The sequence below is a fragment of the Venturia canescens genome, chromosome 5 (assembly GCF_019457755.1).
Source record: "Venturia canescens isolate UGA chromosome 5, ASM1945775v1, whole genome shotgun sequence".
Taxonomy (NCBI): domain Eukaryota; kingdom Metazoa; phylum Arthropoda; class Insecta; order Hymenoptera; family Ichneumonidae; genus Venturia; species Venturia canescens.
This window is the reverse complement of record NC_057425.1, coordinates 13,077,656-13,100,112: the sequence shown is the minus strand read 5'-3', so window position 1 is coordinate 13,100,112 and position 22,457 is coordinate 13,077,656. Positions and strand designations below refer to the sequence as shown.

The following is a 22,457-nucleotide window of genomic DNA, read 5'->3' as shown; positions in this document are numbered from 1 at the left end:
GCGTGTCGAACCGGTGGCTCAACGCTCTTATCCGTGCGCGATAAGCGCTCGTAATAAAAGAATTTGTAATCCAGTCAGATCGGCTGTCGAGAGAAAAAATGGTTTGACTCCAACGACTTCGGAATTGGAAGGACGCGTAGGGCCGTTCAGGTGCAGTAGAGTCAAGCACGCAAGAGTTGGCCAGGGGCCAAGAAGCTGCCCACCTTATTCGTTCGCTCCTCGTGCTTGTCCGTGTCCACCGCAGTCCTGTTGTAAAACTATGCAAGGCGGACTCCGCTCGCAAATGCATCCCTTGCCTGGCGGAAGCGTATTTTCTCAATGTCCTGTCCCATGCCTACCGGACATTGCTCCGGTGCAGCTTGGCCCTTATCGTTTACGTGACTACAAGCCGTGTACCAAGAAAATTACTGGACCACGAAAAGTCACTACGAAAAGTGGAAAAAAAAAGAAAGATGGTGCTAAACCAAAGGAGGCGAGCAAACCCAGCGAGCTCATCGAGGCGGGTAAAGCCAGTAAAATCAGCAGGCCCAAGAAACCCACCAAACCCGAGAAGCAGGAGGCCACTAAAGAATCTCAAACGGAACAAGAGACTAAAAACAAAAAGACGGGCCGACGCCCTAAGGATCGAAAGTCTTCCGAATCTTCGCAGGAAGAGGAGAAGAAATCTTCGAAGGATCGAAAGTCTTCCGAATCTTCACAGGAAGAGGAGAAAGTATCGGCCCGGGTTTCTAGTGACTCGAACGTCGCCGTTCCCACTTTTGCTTCCGTTGGCAATCAATCCGATCCTATTCTACGGGAACCAGTCTATGTTCAATGTCCGGCTAAACTGACGGGAAGTGTCCAAACGGTACATGCATTGTTGGAAACTTTTGCTTTTTACTTCGGAATGTACGATTTATAAGAAAAATTATTCTCCTTTTCGTCATTAATCGTCTCTGCACGTGTTTTCAGTAGATTTTAGCATTTGGCGGTTCCATTCGAACTTTAAGATTGTCCAAAGATTACTCATGAGAATAGAAAAGTTTAAACAATAATTTTTTCCCCAGCAATCCATTCGCGAGGAACCCGTTTACGTGCAGTGTCCAGCTTACGCTTCTCAAAGAGAAAAATCGATCCACCGGTGCGAGGAAGCAACTTACGTCAGATGCCCGGCTTACGAGTCGAAAAAATCGAGCCAAACGAGCTCTACGTCTGCGGTAACGGAGAACACATTGGCCAACAACTGTTGCGATGGCTTCAGAGCTACGGCGATGCAAAGTTACTTGACTTGTCGTGCCAAGAGGAACGGGCTTCAGGACGAGTGCCATCTTCACATACCCGAAAACGTGCTCCGAATGAGTTACGAGCAACGAAGAAATCGACACGCGAGAACTCTCCTATCGAATTCAGCAAGACACCGAAGTTTCGCGGTTCACGAAATTCCAGAAGTCGAATATTGCGTTAGATCAGAATTACCCGTCCGATGATTACTTTGAAATTGTCAAATGATGCGTGTACAAATACCTCAAATCAAGGAATAATTAATAAAAAATGTGCAATCGTGAACGCTGTTCTTGCGATTTTTTCATTTCGTCCCCCCTTCGATCCACAGTCCAGAAGGTTTCCATCGAGATTAATCGATGAATCTGTTTACTCATAAGTTTCGATAATAAACAACAGGAACGAAGTGAGTGGAAATGAGTGGAAAGCATCCCACGGAATCCCGGAAACGCGACAAACGCGATTCGCCATCAAAAGACGAAAACGAGGCGAAGCAAAGGGGCAAGCACGACGAGTCCGGCAGGCACGATTCGTCGGAAAAGAAAAAGAAGAAACTCGGCGTTAAGGCAGTTAGGTCACGAGAACTTCGAGCTGGAGTCGTTTACTACGACTGTGACTGTTATCACAGGAACGGGCTTCAGCAGGATTGTCCGAGGGGTGGATGCGGGGGTGAGGAAAAGTTGAAAAAAGTACTAATTCCGCACAGGCATTTTGACCGAGGTAGTCCATCGAACTTTGTTTAGGTTTGAGCCACTGCGTTACCAAGCCTTGGCCGAAGTGTGAATTGTCCCATTACTTCCAAGACAAATGGGGCAAGTACGACCAACTTCTGGATCTAATACCGCCTTCGACGTACTGCGGTCCAAAGGATGCGTTGTTGACCTCGAAATTAGGAAAATTGCACGATCTGATGCCCAGTGGAAGTGACGACAAAAGAGAAAATACTTCAAAAAGGCCGGAAGCTGGACGCTCCGACGAAAGGCATAGAATCGTTGACGACGAAGACCGCGACAAAGTACACGAGAACGCGGTCCAGCGATACGCGATGATTCCGATAGGGGGGCGTGGTTGAAAACTCAGCTCCAGTCATTTGTACTTGAGTGGTGAATAAACAAGTTTTTTCAAAATAGCACGAGCCTTAAAAAACCGTCATTGGACATGTTCGGCGAAGGTTAAGGGCCCCGGAGAACTAGATCGACTCAGCAGCGTACTGCAAAAATAGATTCAGGCGATCCATTTTATCCATCGTCTCTGCAGCAGCCTCGAAAAAAGTCGTCGCGACAGAAAATCTCGGAGGAGGCTTCAGACGCACAAAATTTATTCGTGTGTCGAGTGGCTTCGTGCAGCTATTTTCCGCGTGGACGACGGCCCCGGGCCGAGAAGTCACGCGGCCGATGACGCGGGAAAATAAACGATTTCGTCGTCGGGCGAGTCGACGACAGGACGGAACCGTAAACTCAGTCGTTAAGGCGCCATTCACCCACATTAGCTGCAGCACTGCCACATCCCGAAATTGCATTCAAGGAACGTGACTGAAAAAATGGACCGCGTCAATGTGTCGCAAAAAAAAAAAAAAAAAAAAACAGTTCCGGGTGATTCGCACCAAAACTGAGGAAACTTTTGTTAAATAAATACAAAGCTTGGAGACCGCTAAAAAACGCGCTCGACTCCGCGTCCCACAAATGCGTACCGCAGCAATAAAAACGTGCGTCAACACTGACGTCTCTCAATGCCCAGGGAATAATGCATCTCTACCTGTTTTACGAGTAAACGTGTTTCCTTTTTTTATTTACTCACTGCGCGGATACCGTTTTCATTAGGCCGAGAACGCGGTGTATTTCATAATAACGCAAAAGGGAAAGGCGTTACTCAAACGTGCACTAATGAAACTATACCTGGAATCGAGAAGGGGGTTCCGTTGTTCGTGAAATCGCATTACCGTACAACGCCGGAGTGCAGTAGTATTCCAGCACTGTGACGATTGTACAGTGTGTGTTTTACAATAGCATTTGTATTTGTACCTCCTGAACCCCCGAAGGTCCGGCACTTGTTTTCCTTGAACCTCTCGACACCGCAGACCTATCGGATTTCTATTTTCTGATTCCGACTCCCACGTTCGCTAGATCGAACGTTGTTCGTGTAATCGCGTCTTATCGGCCGTTTCCCCAGTGTCCCGAGTATTTATGCTGCTTCTTTCGAATTTCGAGCCTTCGACGGTTGTGTATTTTTACGGTTTTTGGTGTTTGATGTCGCGGAGCATCTGCGCGAGAAGCGATTCGTAAAATTGTTTCTTCTAAGCGTCACACGAAGTAGAGGTTTTGAGGCGCAAAGTATCTCGGAGCTGGCGGGCCAAAATACTGCTCTCAAGAGTCGACGCCGCGGTCTTGGTCTCAAAAAGTTCGGGGAAATGTGGAAAAGTGTGCAGACAAGCCGGGTTTCCACCGCGGCTCGAGATCGTCAATCAGTCTTTCTTCAATCTCTGAAGTTTGTTTATCAAACTTTCCTAATTTTCCCAAGCGTTCGTCTTCTTTTTCATACGGGACTTCACAGATGCACTGGATGAAAAGACGTCGGTTCTCACGCCTGCGATGATGAATGAGACGCTACTGACTCGTCACGGAGAGGCTCTTCCGTACGTGCTCCGTCCACCGTCGTACCGAGTCTGGCAGTGTGATTTAGGCGTTGCAGTGCATTATGTCTGACGGAGCTTGAGCCTGCTTTGGGTCGTCGGCGAGCTCTTTTGCATTGGCGTGAAAACGTGCTCTTCGACGAGCGAAGATACTCAAATGACACGCGTGACTAAGTTCTCTAGGGTGTCGTGATAGACAGCCAAAGGAGTCTGAAGTAGAGCGGAGAGATCGGGAGAAGCGATTGGTGGCAGAAGATGAGCCACGTGGAGAGCAAGAGAGAAAATGACGACACGTGTGAAACGTCGTCATGCAGGCAATTCCAGGCTTTTGTGATGGGAAAAGAGGGCAGACGACGATGCTCCAATTGACGAACGAATACTTAAGGAAAAAAGAGTCCGATCGAGCCAGACCGAGTGAAAAACAAGGAAGAATTCGATCGCTTGCTCTGAGGCCAGAGGAAACGAAGACCGAGCTCGAAAGCGAGTTAAACATCACTGGAAGGAACGAGGGAAAAAGGAAAAGAGAGATAGCAACCCCAACTGAGACGTTGACCACGAAGATATCTTTGGTCTTGCGTGTACGTTGCACAAACCGCGCGCGCGCGCACTTCAAAAAGGGAATATTCCTTACGAAGGTCGGTGTGTTTGTTGATGCTGGTGGGAAGTGCAGCGAGAGAGCTCTCCGCGAGGAGCAAATCGCAAAAGAGTCCGATGGAAGGCCGCTGAGAGCGGGTATAACAGGCAATGTAAGGAACGAGTCTCTCTCGCGAGTGAATGCAACGAGTGCAATCGAGTCTCCCGGCCCTTGGTCGCACGAAACAGTCGAGTGTGTCTGTCCGTCCGTGTGCTGCGCTGTGCTCCGTGTGGAAAAGGGGTCCGCGATTCGCCCGAGGCCAAGAAAAATAGCACCAGCTCGAGCATCAGCTTCGATACCATACGCGAATATATACGTATATAGAAAAAATCCAGCTCGTTAATGTTGGGTGCTTTATAGGTTACGTCGGTGAATCTCGCTAACGTCTGTTAGTAATCGATTTGCAACGAGAACGAGTGAATGATTACACGAAACGGTAATTTTAATCGTATCTTTCGCACGCTCGCTCTAATCTTCTATAGCGTACATGATGCGTGCGTGACATGAAATTATACGCGTTCAATGTGAATTTCGTTAACGCAGCAACGTCGATTTCTACTTTCGAGATGAAAAAACAAAACGTTAATCGATCGTGTGTGGCCACGAAGATTGTTGATATTAAAACGAATCTTTCGAAAACTCTGAATCTGAAGAACGAGATGAGAAATAAAACTCGATTAGTAACGAAATATTTGATTTCTCCCAATCGGAAAGTTCGAACTCTGCGCCAAACTTTAACGGCGTCACGAATGTCCTCGTATCGATAGCGAATATCTCGTCGTCCATGGGTGGGATCGTTTCATCCTGGCGATGAGGATCGTGACGGTACGTAATCGAGCGACGCGAGAGACGCCGTCGGAGATTCGCGCTGCAAAGAAGTGGAGTGAGCGGAGGGGGAGGGTTGATAAGTGTATCGCGATAGTGCAAGAGGCAAAATATATCGGGTGCATGCACAAGGGGAGCTGGGGAGGAGTAAGAAAGAGCGAAAGAAAGGAGGAGGATGAAGGATTGGCCTGCATCCGGATTTAGAAGAAAACACCACCGCGAGAGAGGAGCGGAACGAAAAACAAGACGAAGAAGGAAAGGAGTTGAAGGAGGAAGAATAAGAAGACGGGAAAATAAATAAGCAAAAGGAGAAAAAGGAGAATGAAGTCTTGATGAGAAGGGAAAAGGATACTACGGCCGAGTCGATTTATTCACTCGCGTAAGAATCACCTTGCGTCGGTCAATGATCCGCCGGTGTATAGCTATGAGAATACTCGAATACCGTGTGCCCCATGTACACTCTTAACATGTATATACACAAGGTAGGAATGGAAAAGCAACGACGAAACGAGTCCTTATACGTAAAGTGACCGCACGATTCAGCCCCACCTTGTAGGGGGTGTACGACCATTAATGCTTGACGTACATACGCCAATGGAATACGATATCGATTGTCCAATGCGGCGTCTACACGTGCATGTGGTTTATTAAACGACATATTATGTATTCGTATCGTATCCTCTACGACTGACCTTTATTACGGAGCGACCATTATTTATCGTGGAGTAAACATTGAGGGGCATTCCGTCATTGTCTCGCTACTTGTTTCTATTATTTTTATTGCCGATTATCATATGTTTTGGTGACTGAAGTTATCGCATTCTTCGCCACTATCAGTTTTCGCGTTGCGCCGACTGATAAGGGCGATCTAATTTACAGGTTTTCATGTCTTGAAAGAAATTCGGTAACAACGATTCACTGCAAGACCGTACATTACGTTGTGTATGAGTACGAGAAGACATTTTACGATTTTTATTTTACATGCTTTGCATCCATGATTACAAATGGGCTTGTATTATTTTTGTATAATTTGTTTGAATTTGTGATCTATTGTTCTTTTTTTTTTTTTTTTATTTTTTTTTTATGCTTTGCTCATGTACGATTGGATGAAGTTTGTGTGATTTGTCTATTATATCTTATTTTATTTTATTATCAGTTGTTTTTTCTGCTTTCGTTAATATTTTTCATACCTTTATTTTGTTATATCCTGTCATCTGCGTTTATGCTTAAACTTTATACTGAGGCATTGACTCAATAAAATATCAAAATTGTGGTGTTTAATCTCTTTTTCTTGGCAACACAAAAGGTGGAGTAAAGTTAATTGGAGTTGACTTTTGATATTGGAAGAAGATTTAAAATTTCAGTGATCTCGTTCAGTGCTTGATTCTTGTCTCGAATTACATTTTCTTTCAAGTATATATCAATAAATTTGTTGTCATCATCGAAGCAATTGTAACTCGTAGGGTAATGCGGGCACATTTTCAACTCGAATATCAACAGCGTAGTTCTCGTCCATGAGGAATTCTGACGCTACGTAAACTTCGTTGACAACGGTTGGACGATGTTAAGGTGAATTCTGACATTACCGACAGTGGAGATGACTTCGCTCTGCTCATTCGTCGACCGTACCGACTGACGGTGGCAGCAAACGTCTCGTAATTATACTACATTTTGTTAAAACTTTTAACGTTGCTTAATTATTATTAAAACTTTTTGTAACGAAAGAAAGATTTATTTTTTTCCATTTTGTCGGGCAGGGTCTCCATAAATAGAACTCACGTAATCGAGATTGCAACTGGGAATTCGTATGAATTAAACATACTTGACGTGTAAAAACAGGGGTTTCTAACGGCGAGTGGGAAGTAATGAGATTGTTGCGAATGCCGATGTAAACGACTCAATCGATCCAAGTATTTATATATCTGCGGTATCCTGGCGCACGCCGAGAGAAATATGTGAAAAAAACGCACGAACGAGATTGTTTGCGAGAAAAAAGTAATATAACGAGAATTATCCGCGTGCCAGCACGATTTGGCAACGGAATTCAAAAGTTGTTTCGTTCCACTAATAACCGATAAATCCGGTATGGAATCGCTCGGTAATGTTGGAGCAGCTAGAAAAAAGGATTAGTCCCTGGTGATAAACGCCAGAAACGGTAAAACTCGACGATTTACTGCACGAGCAGTTTTTTCCCAATTTATCAAACCGTTTGAAGTAAAAGTTGGTGAACGAGTAGTGCTCGGAGAAGAATTTCAATGAAGAACCAACGACCCCATCAACACTGCAATGGAACTCGAAATAAGAGCTGTCGAAAGTCCTTAATCATGTAAAAGTGCGTGAACTAGTCGACCGATGAAATCAATTTAATATGAAAAATAAACGCACACACACAAACGGCAAGTACAAACTTGATGAAAATACGTTGTTGTGGCTCGATAAATTGTGACTCTTCTGTCAAGCAGAAGCCATTGTCTCTGCATCCGATTTTGAGTCAATTACGATATTCTTTTGTCAAGTTGCTTCGGACTCTTTTTGTTTCCCGTTCAATCAAGGCGATAACGAAAATCGCGCATCCGGGGATTTTTCTTGCTCACTCGAGCGTGTATCGTTCTCTGGGGAATGAGTTTTTCCTCGATATCCCATTTAGACGGACGAGTTACAGGCACATTATTGCGGTTGGGTCGAAATACTATACACGCGCAGTTTATGTACATATAAAATCGTAGAAAACGCTCCGATTGGTTGTACGATCGCGTGGGCCATGTGGCAATTTACGAGTAGAGAGGATGATACGAGCCAAGTAGGAGTTCGATATTTCGAAACAATATTGTCATCGACGTTCGTACGTGTCATTTATATACGGATAGTCAGATCGACGAGCGCTTAGTATTTATATCAAAGTGTATTCGTCGTTTTCTATATTTTCTCGAACCCTTTCCAGCGTTACACGTCATAGGGGTGTAGAAAAGTATTTGCGGAAGTTCCGAAATTAATAATTACGATCCTACTCGCGCAATTATTAGATGGGAATCCCTCAATAGTAGGATTGATACACTAAATAAAGACTAAGGCAATAATCTTCAGGCTAAAGTACTCAAATTATTTTTTGATTCGAAATAACTTTTAAAAACATTTATTTCTTCCAGTTCGCATATAAAAATGGTGATTTTCAAGCAATTTTTCTACTACGAAATCCCTTAATTTGACGTTTTTTGGCTTTACAATTTTCGAGTTTCTAACTTTTTGTTTCTTTTTTTTACGAACATTACTGGTGTTAAGGAGGGTGGCTACGTTCGTCAAATTGATAAGAAATTGATCAAATTTGGTGATAATGTTCTTCAACATCAAGTGCGAAGACACAATTTTTTTCAAAATTTTCTTCTGCTTAGTTATCGAGTAATTACGCATTAAAGCAGATTTCTTATGCCCGGAATGTATACAAACGCTATGCTTATACACGTGAACTTTAGTGATCAATTACTCGATAACTGCTGTACAGAAGAAAAATCTTAAAAAATTTGTATTGTCAAATTTAACACTAAAGAATATGTTCACCAAATTTTATTAAATTCTTATCATTTTGAAATTTTTTATGTATTTTACATGGTTTAGCATGGCAACATTGTATCGTCCCTAGCCACCCTCCTTAAGGTAGATCATGTCCGAAGGATCGCATTTTATTGGTGTCTCTAAATTGCGTCGATTTTTACTTCGTAATTAAAGGTATATCATCACTTTAAATTAATGTCAGAGTTATTAATTCGAAATTGTATATAAATTTTTTCAACTTATCTTTCGGCGAATGAAACTACAATCTTCATTATACTAGCAAGACAATCGTCTCGGATTTTTTTGCAAACCTTCATTGTATACTTTATTGTTATTGTGTACTTTTTCATAAACTTCGTGAGAAGCGTTCATTCGTTATATGGAAAGATAAACGATTTTTTACGCATAGTTCCTATAACCCTGTGTATTTTTCTTCATATTTAAGCACGTTTGTCTAAATAACCGATAAGACGAATTCTTCAAAATTTGATATGCGTTTGAGTCGACTACCTATTTATTTAAACTCTGTGAGTTTCAAGACTTTTTAAAAAAAAAAACCGTTTCATGAATGAACTACCTTAAAAGATCGATGGATTCGATTGATTGGATTGTTCATTCCGTCTTACCTCCTCCATTCTCCGAGAATCTCGCGAATCTCGAATTACGCGGCAATGACTTGATTCTGTCGGACTCACCTGGAATCAGAACGAAAGAAGAAAATGAATAATTATTGATGGAATGTGACATTGGGACGATTGTACAAAAAAAAACTCTCGTTTTATCCTTCCAATTTGCACGAGGAAGCTGTTGCACTTAAGTATTTTTAAGAGCACAGAAATTCGTAAAGGCGTTTTCCATTGACACTCAAAGATTTTTCACAACAGTTGCACGCTTCGATGCTGATTAACACAATAAGCAAAGATTAATCGTAACGAATTGAGGTTACCGTGCACGTACGAATGTGACATGAAAAAGAGGAAGAGAATCTCGTACACGTCAACGACAAGGGATAACTGGTACAATCATCTGTAAATCAGTTTTTTTATCTCTCTCTCTCGTCAAACGTTTCATCGCTCGACGTTGTAAAGTGTATATTTCTTTGTACACGAAGGTGCGAGGATAACGACGTATTCGCTTACTTTGTACGAAGGTATATGGTCAACCTGCGAAAAACGCGACAAACAGCTCCGAAAAGGGAAAAGAGAGGAATGGCGCGGAAGATGGGGAGGCGGAGAGGAAGCGAGAAGAAGCAACCTGTAGAAGAGTTACGGGCGAGCCCTCCTTCCACCTTCTTCTCGTCAAGGCGAAACGTGACGACAACGTAAAGAATGGGAGAGAAATGCGATGAGGGAAACAGTTCAGTTACATAACCCCATTCCTGAGGCGCAGTCTCCACAAGGTGTCTTCGAAGTTACGTTTCCAGTACGCTTCCGTTTGATTTTGTAATCTCAGAAAGAAAATCGTCAGCTAAATAAGTACTGAAGAAATTTCTGCGTAGGGTGAACGCAGCAAACGAAGATTTCCTCGCACAGAGCACGTGATAATGAAGCTTTTGACAAGAGATTTTGTTCCATGCGCAGTCTGCGCTCGAACTAGCTCCACATACAGCCGCCTCAATGTAAGAACGAATTTAGCTCGTGCGATGAGTAACGATTCTCCTCTCTATGTATACCCCGACGTTTGTGTCTTGTGCATCGTCGCTCCGCAAGAGCACGAGTTTTTCGCGAGGGCAGCTTTTTTCCACATGGTGGGGCACACATACGAGAGTTTAATGGACGGTCCGAGGAGAGCACCGACCATATCGGTACTCGCTCCAATTCCTTCAGCGTATACATCGTGTGTGCCCACCTTAATGTATCTCTATATCCGTACGTATTTATATACTGACATATGTGAATGCACACGTTGTTACATTGTGTGGACTCTCTGTAGGATCCACGTACGTTTCTCCTCGTCCCCTGAGGATAAGACTCGAGGAGTAACTAAATACCGGAGGGATCGGTATGACGACCAGCAGGAGCTAGTCCGATTCCGGCTCTCTCGTTCCATCGTACAGCCAAAACAATAACGATTCAAGTAGACAAAGGAAATTGAGTTTTCGGTCTATTAACGAACAATGAAAATTCGTTCTCATTTTCTCGATGCATTCGTCGTGTCCCAGCAACCTTACTTACGAGCGAAAAATAACAAATTTGCCACGAAGGTGCGTGTATTAGAAACGCGTGACGTTGGCTGTATCGTTCCATCACTCGTACGATTAATTCGTAGGCAAGAGACGAAAATGATGAAAAAAATTGAAGCCACGCGTAGCCCCTCGCGAGGCACTTTTCGTTGGCTTTTTACCGTTTATTTTTTTCAACACGAGTCGCATCAGCAATAGTAGAAAATCCACAGCTGCGATTCGAGACTCTGAGAATATATACGTAGCCTGGAGGAAAATCCTTGCTCGCAGTTAATTGCCGTTCTCGCATATTATTCTCTTTTTCAATGTGCAATAAGTAACGTTGCGTATGTACGAAGGACCAACCAGTGTGGATCTTCGCGCGTTTATTTTCAGGAAGAAAAAGAACGCTGTGGAAAAAGAAGAAGAAAGGAAAGAGAGAGAGAGAGAGAGAGAGAAAGAGTTTTGTTGAGCAAGAGAAACGGATAAAAACGAAAAGTATAAGAGCTGAGGAACCGATAAAATCAGAGCCCAGACCTTTCCCTGTGTAGTTATCCTATTAGCCCCATGGCTCAGTAACGCCCGCAAGTTTTATATATAGACAGGATAGGTATGACTTATCAAGGACTCTTACGAAGGACTCTCGGTGCCACGAATGCTCGCGAGCCCTTATTCTTGCTATTCCTTCTTATATTATTCGCAAAAGCTCGTGGCTATACAATACTTTTTGCGCTCGAGAAGCCGCGATATGTATTGGCTAAATCATGCCGAAGATAAAACAGCAAAAAAAGGAATACAAGAGTAGTGAGAACTGTGCATAAACACATAAAGGTATTATAACGAAGGTGTCTAGAGCCCTGCGTATATCCGTTTAGCAAGATGCTCTTCGAAAGGTTTGTAACGTCAATGCTGGGTGTAGGTGTGCTCCGCCACGAGGATAAGCAGGAAGGATGAAGAAAAAGTGAAAAAAATGCCACTGTGCGCTGGAAAACGAGACTCGCACTGCGGGGTGCGTCTCTCATATCTTTCCCTCGTATTTTATTTGGCTCTCGTTCTTCTTGTGTATCTGAGTTAACCAATCACGGAGTATCGCAACTTTATTTTTGCTATACTCGTTTGCTATTCATGTTTATAAAGAAAAAATGAATTTTCAATTTCATTAAGCGACTTTTCGATTTCCTTGCTCCCTTAATCCCCGCCGACCTCTGGTTAATGAGAATTAGAGGAATTCTCATTTCTCTTAATAATGTGTTGATTTTTGTTTCAGTTCTGAGACAAAGCAGCTCCGTTTCGAATGGAAGTTTTTTTCTCCGCAAACCCCTGCTCAAGAGAGCCCAAAATACTGTTTAATCAACGGAAATTGGATCAATTAGGCTGAGCTGTGTTAAATGTGTCAGACTAAATTTCATCCGAATGAAGATAAAAGAGGGCGCGCGCATATGGAAGCCAGTCGAAAAATGGCGGTAAAATGCCGTTGTACGAAAATAAAAGAGTACATGGAAGTCGCGGCAAAACACGAGTACCCCGAATATCCCATATAACGGTCTCACAATACTTTTTTACGGGGCGCGAGAATGGCATCCAAACGGTTTTTGGGGTCTTTGCTCTTCGTTGTGTCCGCGTACTCGCGGAGCGTACTCGAGAAGAAATCTACGCTATTCGTATACGTCAAACGTCGCAGCATTTTTTATCCTCGTATTTCAAATATGCCGTTGTATTTAAGGCGAAATACGTGACCGAGTGACTGCTCGAAAAGCGATACCGAGCTCGTGGTACTCGCCACATGGACCAGTCAACGCACTTCGAATACGGAGTCTGCACCTTGACTTGTTGACGAGATCAGCACGATTTTCTCACGCATCTGGACCGATTCACGCTCCTACCAATGTGCACGAAATCGGATCATAAAACTTCGGTGACCCTAATGGAAAAACATTTTCTCCTCGTAATACATAGTCAGTGTCAGTTTTGAGGACGGTTCCTCAATGGAGGATCTCAATTATTTACTCTTCAATTTCGCGCTGACTGTGATTTTTTTTAGACATTTTCGTGGAAGGAGAATTTTTAATTTCCACAGGAAAAATGTAAAAATAACAATTCTGGCAGAATAATAACCAGCCCCTTGACGCCTCTGCTCGAAAGGACTCCGCTTCTAAAATCTTAACTCCGAAATTCATAAAATCTCAACGTCTGCTCATTAGCAATCCACAATACTACATCCTACCGATGTTGTTGAATACATTTACTGAGAGTAGAAAACTCTAAAGAATTTTATTTTATGCATGAATAAAGTCTCTACTGTTCAACGTGTCTAGGCGGATGACACAGATGATTAATGACAAAGGGGAAACATATCGCATAGTATTGTTTTAGCAAACCTGAGAATAGGGCTGTTTGGAGCAGCGTTGTTTTCGAGTAGAGCCGTAAAGAGGAGGGTCGCTATTCTGCCAAGTCTTGAAAAATGACTTTTTTCTACCATTAGAGATGTCACGAGTATTTATTGGGGAGTGTTGAATGAAAATGAGAGTCGAGTAATTTGTGCTGGTTGATTAAATAACGAGTGACGAAAGAAGTGAGAGGAACGTACGTTTGCATTCATCAAGAGGTGTATCCTGAGCGACATATCTGATTCTCATGTTGGAGTGTCAGATTGGCATGGGCAGTTTGTTTAATAGCGCATACGTACGGACATCGTGGAGCACTTATTGATGGGATAGTAAGATCGAAGCACTGAGTTCTCCATTAATCCACAAAATCGTAGCAAACTGCACGGAGGTTGAAGTGACGAGGGCAAAGCAAAAAATGTCAAATTAATGGGGAAGGTCGATCGCGATGGGTAGAGCGAGCGTATCGGAAATCACTGGTCGCCTGAGCTAACGATTGTCGCAGGAACTTGGCTTGAAAATTCCGCTGGCACATTCCCGTGGGGCAACTTTCTCGCGGTAAATCCTCGCGATCGTTAACAGGAGCTCCGAGAAGTGGCAGATTATAAATGAAGCGCGTACGAATGCGGGAGTTAGAAACGGAGTGGTCCGCGATGTCGGGCGAAACGCGCGCGTGTAATATGGGAGAGACGATATCGAGTGACGAGCGAGTCTCGCGGGGAAGGCGCGCGCGTGTTCCTTCCTCTCCTCGGTACGGTTAGATAGTGAAGACCGTAAGCGCGCGCGAATGGACCGAGATCGCGAGACGGTGGCTGCGTCTATATGCGAGTAAATATTAAGCTCGCGGTCTCGTGCCGAGTTACGGAGAGTCGCGTACACACATTGCGCCTTCGATCCCGAACGTGTGAGCGTTAAACGTGCGGCTTGTGGAAGACACCGAAGTTGTGTGTCCGTGCGCGAAGGCGCCTCGATCTTTCGTCTCCACGTACGAATACGAGAGCGTATGAAGATACGCACACGCTCGCTGTACGCACGTTCGTGTGCGCGCCTGTATACGACGTCGTCCAGAAAGCCCCGAAGGCTCCAATCGGCTCGGGGCGATGAGCGAGATATTCCTTATGGGATGATTCTCCGTCAAAGTGGGATAGAGCGAGGTCGGTCATCGTCATCCTGTGCTCCAGCCAGCCAGCCCCCCCCCCCCCCCCCCGCCCCTGCTCCGTATAGGATCGTCTGCAGTTTCTATACAGATTCCACCTTCCATTGCTATATCCTCTACTCGTTGCACCGGGAATTTAACGCCCCAGACATATGTCGCGGTATTGCTGATTAACTTCCGCTAAAATCTTTCATCGCGTCTTGCCACGTATTAAAACGCGAATAGAGATTAAAAAACGCGAGCGTAAAATATGCGGCTTAGAAAAACCCTTCGCTCTACCTCGTTATTGTCAGAGCCGTTTTCAGTATTGGATTGTGGAAGCTGGTTTCGAAATAAATGGCACAAGGTCTGAGCAGAACGATTATATATTTTAGTTAATGAACTTTACGAGATCTATCGAATAACTGAGCGTCGCAGTGGTCGAAAAAGTTACTCTAATCCCAACGACAAAGGGCCTCCCCGACCTCTTCCTTCATTTTGTATATTTGTTTTATAAAGAAACTTATAGAAGTGCGAGGACTTTTGTTTTTGTTTGATATCAAGTTTAATTACTATGCTGATGGATTATTTTTGCTCGTATTCCAATATTCAGTTACAGGTTTCATTCTCTCGCGTTCTCGAGCTCCGAAATCGTGGATACTAGATCAGGAAAAACGAGTTTCCTTTTCTTCATTTTTTAATCCCCAGTAAGAAAATATGCCGCAGTTATATCGAGCGGTAAATATAAGTTGAACGGTAATTCTCGATCCTCTCGTATCCTGGATATCGTTTTTGTTATTCGATGGCCAACTGACCTATGAAAACTGCGTTCGATTGAGCTGATGCGAATAGATTAACACGAATTATCCAAAATCGCAACATGTTTTTCATTCAAATTTTTCTTTCCAATTGGTCAAATGTGAAATAGGAATAAAGAAACTCGTACTTTTCTCGAGTTTCTGCGCGAGTTTGAACCAGCAGTCAAGCATATGCTTGTAAATATGTATTCAAACGTATGAATTAGTGCACGTGCTTAAATATACATCGGTTACGAGCACCTACGCGAGCGTATAGGTGCGTGCAACGCGATCTCCATACGGCTGAAAAAGGGACGGAACGAAGGGGGAGAACGAGGAAAAAATGGAGGGGTTACAAGTGCGAGGGAGAGTCTAATGAAATCGGTGGAAAAGTGGCCACGACCCTTCGTTTCGATTCTGCGGTCATGCGAGAGCCCCCAAGAAAACAGGTTGCTCCTCTCCGGCTAATCGTCGTATTTATATCGGATATTTCTGCTTTTTTTCATTTAAAGCTGTTTAAAAAGCAAATAATATTGGGCTCTTATCCACGCGTATCTCAAAAAGTATGCGTTTCAAATGAATATTTTCAGGCTTACATTCCAATGAGAATAATTGTACTACAATCTTCGTTTGTATAGCTTTAACTGCGTGATTATGGAAAAAGGAAGAAAAGTTTAATGAAAATGGAATTGATACGACATGGGAATTCAATTTAATTACACATTTATCTGAATCATGATAATTGCTAAGTTCTTATATATTTAAAGGATCGTACACCACGTAGTTGAGATTTCTTTACCTGCTTCCAGCTCCTCATTGTCGGCTCCACGTAGACAAGAATGAAAGCTCCGGGACAGCCTCCGTCCACCCGGGGACGTACCTTCCATCGATATCGACTGATTCATCTCGATTTATTCTTTCTCAATTACAAATATTCCCGAATTTAAGATACTCGTTATTATTTCACGTTGGATCAGTATTAGCGAACGGGGTTTGAGACATTTCTTGGATTTCGACTTTTTGCAGAGTTGTTTGAAAGTTGAACAAAAGTTTTTTGCAATTTCCCTTAGGAAATCGATCCGATCACTCTTGTCGGACTGTTTCGTTCATCTGCAAAGGAAATAAATCATTTTTTCGAGCATTTTCTAAATTTACTCATCTCACATGACCCTCATACTTGGCGACACGGTTAAACGTCCTTGGAAAATCGGGTGTTCGGACTTAAAGTCTTCAGGAATTTAATCAGAAATGTGATTCAGCTTCGCAAGGGGCTTACAAAAGGTCGAAGGTTCGAATAGCTCCGGGAAATAGTGAAGAAAATTCTCATTAAACAATCCGATCACAATTTTACTGTTTTATCGATCGTCGCATCATCCATGAAAACGAGTGTTTACATTGTCCGATATCACCGGGACTCTCAGTTAGTGAATCGATCTGCGAGCAGATCGTTGAATCTTTTACTTTCGTCGGTCGTTGAGTACGGAATGAAAAACGTGACTCTCGTTCGACGGAGAAGAAGGCAACGTGGAAAACGAATTTAACGAATGCACCGCATGTGCAAATGTGGGATGAAGAAACGTGGAGCCACGATCCACGGACTCTCTCCGTCGTATCATTTTCTAACGACGCGATGAATTGCATTTTTTTTTCTCCGAGGAAGGAAATGAATATTCATGCTAACGCATACGCTCGTCCGTAAGAATTAATAAACCGAAACTCGTTTTTTTCTCTCTGCTTCACGCAGTCATGAAAACAAATGATTATTTTGTAACACGTAATACAGGCCATTACCGAACAGAGTTGAAAATGATGAAAATATACTCGGCGAAAGTTTCGCATGCGTTATGCGCATTGTTTTTTCAGGCATCACAAATTCGAGGAAGACGCCTTGTTAAATGATGCTTTAATATAGTCGGTTCGATTCGATCGATTTTCGTATAATTATTCCGTCTGAAAGGTATAAAGTTGTGGTTTATACTTTTTTGTTTATTTCCACGGGGCCATAAATGGTTCTTCGCGAGTCATGATTCGCGCTATGCTGGCTTTCTGTAAAATGCTTTGCTCCTCCGGGGCATAAAAGTGGCATAAATCACTCCGCGAAGACTCGGTGTGCTCTTCAACTGGAATACAAAAGTTTCATCCACTGACCGCACAATGAGTCTCGCACTGCCTCACTGCACACATGGGAAAAAATTCCCATGCTTTTCCTTTTTTCTAGGACTTTCTGTAACGCTTGTGTAATTGTTCGCTCGAGATTACATCGCGTGCGCCGTCCCTGATATCGCACGAAATGATATTGCGTGACGAAAACAAAGGATTTTAATCGTTGAGAATAATCGTGAAAATTTTAATGGCGCTTCGTGTACTTTTTTGGCTGATCATTGACCGCCTGGCTCGCGCGATATTTTGCAATTATTATTTTCATTTTTGCAATGACGATTGCAAGAAAGTGTGAATGCAAGGAACAACGAAAAGTTTCGTTGGTAGCGTAATCAGGGGACTTTGTCCCTTTTATTTGTACAAATGTGGCGAGTTTGAGCGAGGAGTCTCTCTGGCCAATGTTCTCATTTTTTCCCATTTCTTTTTCCCCCACATTTTAAGCAGATGTCTTAAGCACAAAGCTGAATGCAGACATGCGCATGAGCGATGCACGTACTCGCATTGGAACGCGTTTACCCGACACGATGCGATCGTGTTCGATGCATATTTATGCAGTCTGAAAAATCGTCAACGGTATAGCGAGGGGGGTTCGAAAAACGGCGATGAGAACGTAAGTGCTACGTGTGTATGCGTCGATGTGTGGGTGGTACGTGGGCGTCACGTAATTCCAGTCGAGTCCGCGAGATGCTCAATAAGCATTGCTTACATGGCGGAGAGACCGCGAGAGAAACGTTGAAATAAAGACCGGCGTTCGAAAGCATTTCGAGACGATCAAGAGGCTCGTGGTGGGGCTAAAGAAATTCCGAATATCGATTTGAAGATGCTTTTCACGTTGAGCTGCTCAAGATCTCACGCTCGACTAGCTAAAATATGCAAAAAGGAATCATTCGAATGATTCACTGCTGTGACGTACTCGGCGTATCGAGGGTTTCGTTCATTTTTCTTAACGACCGAATCATTCGGTCATTCGTTTGCCGTCAGAGCTGCTGGTATTTAAGAAAGATCATGCGTTATACTTGTGATTAAAAAAAGCAACTGAAATTTTTTGTTCTTTTGACGATCGAAGAAACGATTAAAATTTATTCTCGCAGTTGTTAAAATCATGTGAAACTTATTTGTTGAGATTGATCAATTTTGAATGCAATGATAACGGTTAAAATACTTTTGGATAGTTAAATCCTCAAGCAAAATGTGACAGCAGCCATTTTCTATTTATATGCGTATATGCATATCTGTGTTTTAAATCAGCTGGCTCACGGTGTTGTCAAATCTTCCACCGTTCATGTCCTTATTGCTCGTTAACCTCGAGCAAGTGTTTTTCTTTATCCATTCCCAATTGACTTTCACCGGTAACGAGGTTTTCTCAAGACATCATTGATATCTGAAAACCTTATATTTTCTTATTCTAGTTTTTGGCTCCTCAAAGTTGGGAGTATCCTGTTTCATTAAACCCAAATTGTCTGACCCATGAGCCTGTGTATAGCCCTTTAAAAAATGTGATTTTCGTTAATTTTTTTCTCGACAACTAGGCAGTAGATCATAATAATTCCGGGATGAATAGATTTACGCCGTATATTTCTAAAAAATTCCCAAATTTTAAGTCTTGAAGCTGAAATTTTCGATTTCCATTAGATTCGCGTGATCTTCCTTGAGGCAGATGTGAGAAAAAAAAGGGAAGGAGCTAATGCAAATGGAAATCTGCTGGACCGATAGGCCAGTTTATCAGTGGCGTATAACGGTGATAATTCCACTTCGTCAAGGAAAAGCCATGTGCAGGTTTACGCAGGCACATCCTCTTAAGGTAACTGCCGCGATCCGCTTGAGTCAAAGTCTGCATCGGATGGCTTTTCGATCCCAGCATTTATTTGAATTTACCGTGCCTCGATTTTATTTTCTCTCGTAAAAACTTTTTTATTTTGCTAATAGAGATATTTAGCTGACGCATAAAGTGTCGGAGCCTGATAAATATTCATCGTGTTTCGCGTCAAAGTAAGAACGAATTTTGATTCTCAACATTTTTAGGTCACCCAACAATGTTTCATGTTGCTTATTTAATTAATTTTCCAAACTACCACGCACACCCTCAACCCGAATTAATTGCACACGAGCCGCCCGTTGTCCAATTTATGGGAAGGTACACGCGTGTATGAATGCTCGAATTATATTACGAGGGAACGAACTGAAGCATCGCGTTACAAATTAAACGTCCAAACGTTGATTCGACAGAAGGAATTAACACGAGATGAATCTTCCATCAGGCGAGATATGACTCAAACGAGAATCGAAGTTGGAGTGCATGCCGGGGCTAATGGAGGTTATATTTTGCTCGAATTATTCGGGCGCAACAACAAGCCTCAAATTATACGATACCAGCGAACCCTCCAGTACATATCAACTCCTCATATTTCGACAATTAATTAATCCTCGTACGCGAAATATCGGAATAATGAATTTGTCATGAATTTTTTTTATCTACTCGTTCGACAGAGATACGAAAACAAATTGAAGTACTTTTTGTAGTCACATTTTCAAGTACTTTTTGACAAGGACACATTTCCATAGGGTTTTCGTAAACGACACGTGAAGGCTCTCGAATTGATAGCCACTTGACTGAGACGAATAAAATATGGAGAAAATGTTTTTCAATTAGAGTTCTGTATTATCGGAGCGTGCGCATAGTTAAAAACATAAGAAACGAGGGGTAACGAGTCAAGAGATTTATTAATATGTCTGTAAATTCGAGGAGAAAGACACTCGATCGACTTGGAGCATCGACCAGCTGTACAATAAACTTATCAACATCGATATTCACGTTGAAACTCTTGAGACTCTCGCGATCTAAGCAAATTATTTATTTTTACGACTCTCCAGAATAATGCACACTTTAAACGTGCCAGCGTTTTGTTTCGTGGGGGTTTTTTTTTTTTCAAGCAGGCACTGGGAAATGGTAGGGCTGCTGCAAACATCTGAAATTCCTTTTACAGGCTTCGAAAAGAGAGTTTCCATGAAGATCAACGAAAAAGCTTCCACGCCGAATAATGAATATTTCAATGAATCCCATTATCTGGTACTCTGGATTTTCATGCCCCGGAAAGGATTATTCGATGAATAATCGAAACGGAGAATTGAAAAAACTCTGAATTAGCATAAAAAGTAAAAATGGAAAGGTGCGTTTAGCGAATGAGAATGAATCAATATTCGCTCGAGTCGCAACTGATCTCGATTGAGTCAACTTGATCCTCCACTACAATAAATTTTCACGGAAAATTCAAACTCTCAAATTCCCATTTAAATTTCCCATTCTCTACCGTGATTCTCGGTACGCTGTATAAATTGGCGTGAGCGCAAGTGTTCCGTAAATAGAATAGGAACACGATCATAGGAGAAAGGGAAAGTCGAGACTTCGTCAAGACAGTGGATGAGCTCGAGTGGAAGAAAACCGAGCATTAAGAAAACGAGATATATAAGTTTACGGGCATGGGGTTTTCCAGGTCCAAAAAAACCCACCAAAGTCATTCAAAATTATGATAAATTTCATCATTTTCTCAGAAAAATGATCACAGAACAAGCAAAGTCTTCGCCCCGATCTTTTTCGACAATTCCATTTTCTCTCATCCTCGGATTTAAAAAAAAAATATTATCAAAATTCAACGGAACAAAGTTACACAACGTAAAACCTAACATTTGGATTAAAACACGTGACCGAGAGTTAAGAACAGAGCAGTGCATTCTTAATAGATTAGCAATAAGGCACACCAATTTCACCCACAAACACCTTTTTGACCACTCGATCGTTGGTACCAAAATGCACAACATGCAACACGCTATGAACGATCGACCATATCATAACGCACTGCCTGCCCCATCAAGTGAGACGAGAGAATCTACAACTTTTAACCAAACTCCTTTTGAGGTGACGCACTCACCACACTGGTGCAAATTTGCACTTGGACTTTTCAAAACTTTTTATTTCATCGACGAATGTATGGACTGAATCTTACAATGAGACTTTCTAGGAGTGAGAATTCCTCAGTAATCGATTGGAATAATTAAAGAAATTGAAAAATAATGTTTTATTATAGAAAAGTGGCGAAAATTTATTATAAAAAGGTGGTAGAAAGAAAATCATGTCATCGCTTTTAAACCGATTGCATCTTATAAAGTGAAGTGTAAAAAAAATCAGTTCAATTTTCAGACAGTTTAGGAGCGTCGTTGCTGAGAAAAATCAATAACAATTTGGGCCAAATAACATGTAATCTTATGCAAGTCAAGACACATTCAGTGATATCTCCATAAAAAATAATGTTAAAAATATAAATTTTTTTTTGCAACATGAGCTTCTCGTGCAGTGTTTTGAGGCTAGGATCGTCACCGTCCGTGTTTTCGACTGAGCTTTCACCAGTTTTTCGTATTTTTATTCCCGACTCTTCTTCAAGGTGTACGCAACGTTGCCAAACTGTAAACTGGCCTAACTTTTGGGTAAAAAAAAATGACTGTACGGCCTCGACTTCCTTAAATGAATAAAATTTATTTCAAATAAAGGGGAATTAAAAAAAAAATTCATTCCCCTGTGAATTGAGAAAGTTCACAAAATTTTCGTAATTCCTTCAAAACAAATAAACTCTCATTGTCAGTTTGCCAGAGATAAATAAAAAAAGTACAAAAATGTCATTCTTTCTGTAAAATATTAATAATTGTAGGCGCTTTGTCATAGAACAAAAGCGACTTGGAATGGCCCATAGGTCGAATGAAAATCGAACATTGAGAGAAAAAGATAGAAATATATATATTCGAAGGGAAGGCTTTCAATTTCTGGCAGAGCTCTTATCCTTGGCGACTGGTTAATCTGTGTTTCTGGCATGGCTTCAAACAAGCGAAGGATAGAATCGTGGAGTCGGGCGTGACGGTAAATTTCGCGAAGCT

At 42.3% G+C, this 22,457-nt stretch overlaps 1 protein-coding gene across 8 annotated transcripts in view; it reads right to left on the bottom strand.

Annotated features, from left to right (window-relative positions):
• The window catches only part of raskol (Ras GTPase-activating protein raskol), a 185,592-nt gene that overhangs the window by 87,266 nt on the left and 75,869 nt on the right, over positions 1–22,457 (bottom strand). For 2 of the 8 annotated variants that reach the window (XM_043420547.1, XM_043420549.1), the window contains one exon: positions 9,524–9,592. The exons of 3 other annotated variants lie outside the window; for them this stretch is intronic. In XM_043420547.1, coding sequence (XP_043276482.1) covers positions 9,524–9,592 — 69 coding nt within the window. Of the gene's footprint in view, positions 1–9,523; positions 9,593–13,645; positions 13,728–16,173; positions 16,485–22,457 lie in introns of those variants that run through there. 3 more of the 8 variants (XM_043420553.1, XM_043420554.1, XM_043420557.1) reach the window with 3 other exon arrangements.